This window comes from Meles meles, chromosome 8 (genome assembly GCF_922984935.1).
Source record: "Meles meles chromosome 8, mMelMel3.1 paternal haplotype, whole genome shotgun sequence".
Taxonomy (NCBI): domain Eukaryota; kingdom Metazoa; phylum Chordata; class Mammalia; order Carnivora; family Mustelidae; genus Meles; species Meles meles.
In genome coordinates this window covers 56,140,890-56,143,711 of record NC_060073.1, presented here as the reverse complement: position 1 = coordinate 56,143,711, position 2,822 = coordinate 56,140,890, and the positions used below count along the sequence as shown (strand labels likewise).

General features: G+C 41.4%; 1 protein-coding gene across 1 annotated transcript; it reads right to left on the bottom strand.

Moving 5' to 3' along the window:
* Positions 1 to 1,482: 1,482 nt before the first annotated feature.
* Positions 1,483 to 2,424, bottom strand: LOC123949025 (olfactory receptor 52E4-like). The gene has a single exon (XM_046016299.1). It carries the CDS (start codon positions 2,416 to 2,418, stop codon positions 1,483 to 1,485), a length of 936 nt encoding a protein of 311 aa, XP_045872255.1. The 5' UTR covers positions 2,419 to 2,424.
* Between the last annotated feature and the right edge of the window lie 398 nt (positions 2,425 to 2,822).

The window sequence follows — 2,822 nt, the reverse complement described above, 5'->3', positions numbered from 1 at the left end:
ATAGACGATATAATCTTTTGTAAAGAATACACCAAAAAATGTATTAGAGGTAATAAATGAATTCAACAAAGTTACACAATACAATTTTAACATACAGAAATCAGATGTATTTCCATATACTAGCAATGAATAATCTAAAAAAGAGACTGGGAACAAAATTCCATTTACAACACCATCAAAAAATAATAACATACATATTAAGGAATAAATTTAACCAAGGAAGTGTGATATTTTTATATTAAATCTATGACATACTGCTAATGGAGAGCAAGCTATATCCTCTTGCTATATCTGGAGTTTAGAAATGGGAATACATATTAGAAATCCACAGGATTAATAAATTACACTGAGGGGCGCCTGGGTGGCACAGTGGTTTAAGCCTCTGCCTTCGGCTCAGGTCATGGTCTCAGGGTCCTGGGATCGAGCCCCACATCAGGCTCTCTGCTCAGTGGGGAGCCTGTTTCTCCCTCTCTCTCTGCCTGCCTCTCTGCCTACTTGTGACCTCTCTCTGTCAAATAAAATAAATAAAATATTTTAAAAAAATAAATTACACTGAGATTGTTCTGACCTTGATATCAATACTGCTTTTTCTTTATCATATAATGATCCTAATTTCCTTCTTGAAATTTTCTAAAATCATGAATGCAAACAGTATAGCAAACAAGGTAAATTTTAGGTAGAACTCAATTGGAACTAGACACAGGACACATACAATTATTGACATCTAACATGACTTAGTGTCAAGTGAGAAAATATCATGTATCCTTGATCCTAAGCTGTAGTCTCTCACATTCTTCAAGTCACAGATACTTAGTTTACTGGAGAAACAGTGATGATGAGATAGAAAGAGATGAAGAGAGAGGGAGAGAAGGCAGGAGAAAGAGGGAGGGAGAAAGAGTGAGAGAGGGAGGAAGGGATGGAGATGGGAGGAATCAGATTAGAAAGGAGAAAGGGAGCAAGAATAACAGTAAGAGCAAGAAAGGGAGCATTAAAATGCAAATGAGTAATGACTCTGGAGAAGGAAGACAAAGCTTGAGGATTAATATGCAGAATATAAATCTATGGAACAGATGTTCTAATTTAAAAATTGTCACTCAGCCATGGCTTGCACTTTATTTTCTTCATCTACAGAATGACATTGTTGGATCAGTGTCCCTTCAGGGTCTAAGCTTAGCTAAAGAGAAGACAGAGCAAGGGGGAGAGTTCTCACCCTTTCCCATCAGGCATTCTACTCCCAACCACTGCTGCCCCCAGGACACCTTCCCTTTCCATCAGCACTTTCCCTTTGTCCGGTTACATGGGGTGGGTGAGCAGAGTGGGCAACAAAGGTAGCTTTGCCCTATCTGCCAACTCAAAGGAATTCGAGTAACAAATAAAAATCTGGCTACTACTACCTACTCTAAAGGAAATCTGAAACAGAGGTGAGATTATTAAAATGTGGGTGGTATGTGCCTATGTTTTCCGAGTGTTGGCACAGAACTCTTATTTCTGTACAAATATCTTCACAACCCTCTCTCGGATCTGCTTGGTCCTGACTCCATAGATGACTGGGTTCAGGGCAGGTGGGACAACCACATATAGATTAGCCAAAAGGATGTGGATATAGCGGGGAATGTTTCGACCAAAACGATGCGTCATAAAAGAAAAAAATGCTGGTGTGTAAAAGCACAGCATGACACAGACATGAGAACCACAGGTATTGAGAGCCTTTAGTCGGGCATCCCGAGAAGGAAGGCGGAAAACAGCTTGAAGGATAAGCACATAGGAGGAGGCAATCAGGATCACATCCACAATGATGTTGGAAATCACCATGAGCCCATAGATAATGTTGACCTTGATGGGTGCACAGGCCAACCGAGCAAGGCCCATGTGCTCACAGTACGTATGAGGGATGATGTGATGCCCACAGAAGGGCAGCCTCAGGATGAGAAACACGAACGGAGTCACCAGAATTAAGTTTCTTCCAACAACAACAGAGGCCAGGATGCCAATGGTTTTATGCGTGAGGATCATGGTGTACTGGAGAGGGTTGCAGATGGCAACAAAGCGGTCATAAGCCATGGCCACCAGGAGAACAGTCTCCATGCCTGTGAACATGTGGATAAAGAACATTTGAGCAAGGCAGCCCCCAAAGCTGATCTCCTGGAGCTTGAACCAGAAGATGCCCAGCATTTTGGGGATGGTGGATGTGGACAGACCCAGATCGATCATAGACAACATGGTCAGGAAGTAGAACATGGGCTGGTGGAGACTGTGTTCGGTCTTGATCACAAAAAGAATGGTGATGTTCCCCACGAGGGCAATCAGGTACACGATACAGAATGGGAAAGCAATCCAGACGTGGACAGTTTCCAGTCCTGGGATTCCTAGCAGGTGAAAGAAGGGGGGATGGAACTGGGTGTCATTGGTGGAAGTCATGCTCCAAGCAAGTGTCACTGAATTCCTGTCAAAGTGTAGGGATCTTATTCTCTTTATGGTCTTTTTCTTATCAAGGTCCTAAGAAATGAAAAGAACTTTAATTGGTATGCTAGAGGTAAGGGCAGAAGAGGCTGATTACAAACATTAGATAGTCTTTTCTTCCAGAGGGTAACTAAATAAGGTAATGCTCTTCCTACACATTATTGTTCTGAGATTTTTCATTGGCAATATTATCTGTGCCTTAAATTAATCATAATATGAGATCTTTGTAGGAACCAAAAATATTTCACATTGCAGTACATATCTACTCTCCTTCAATACCATGTCCTCCATGATAGTCTTCTGTATGAAACATTCAGATATGATCTCTACATCTCTTGTAGTTTCATATTAGTGTGCACTGC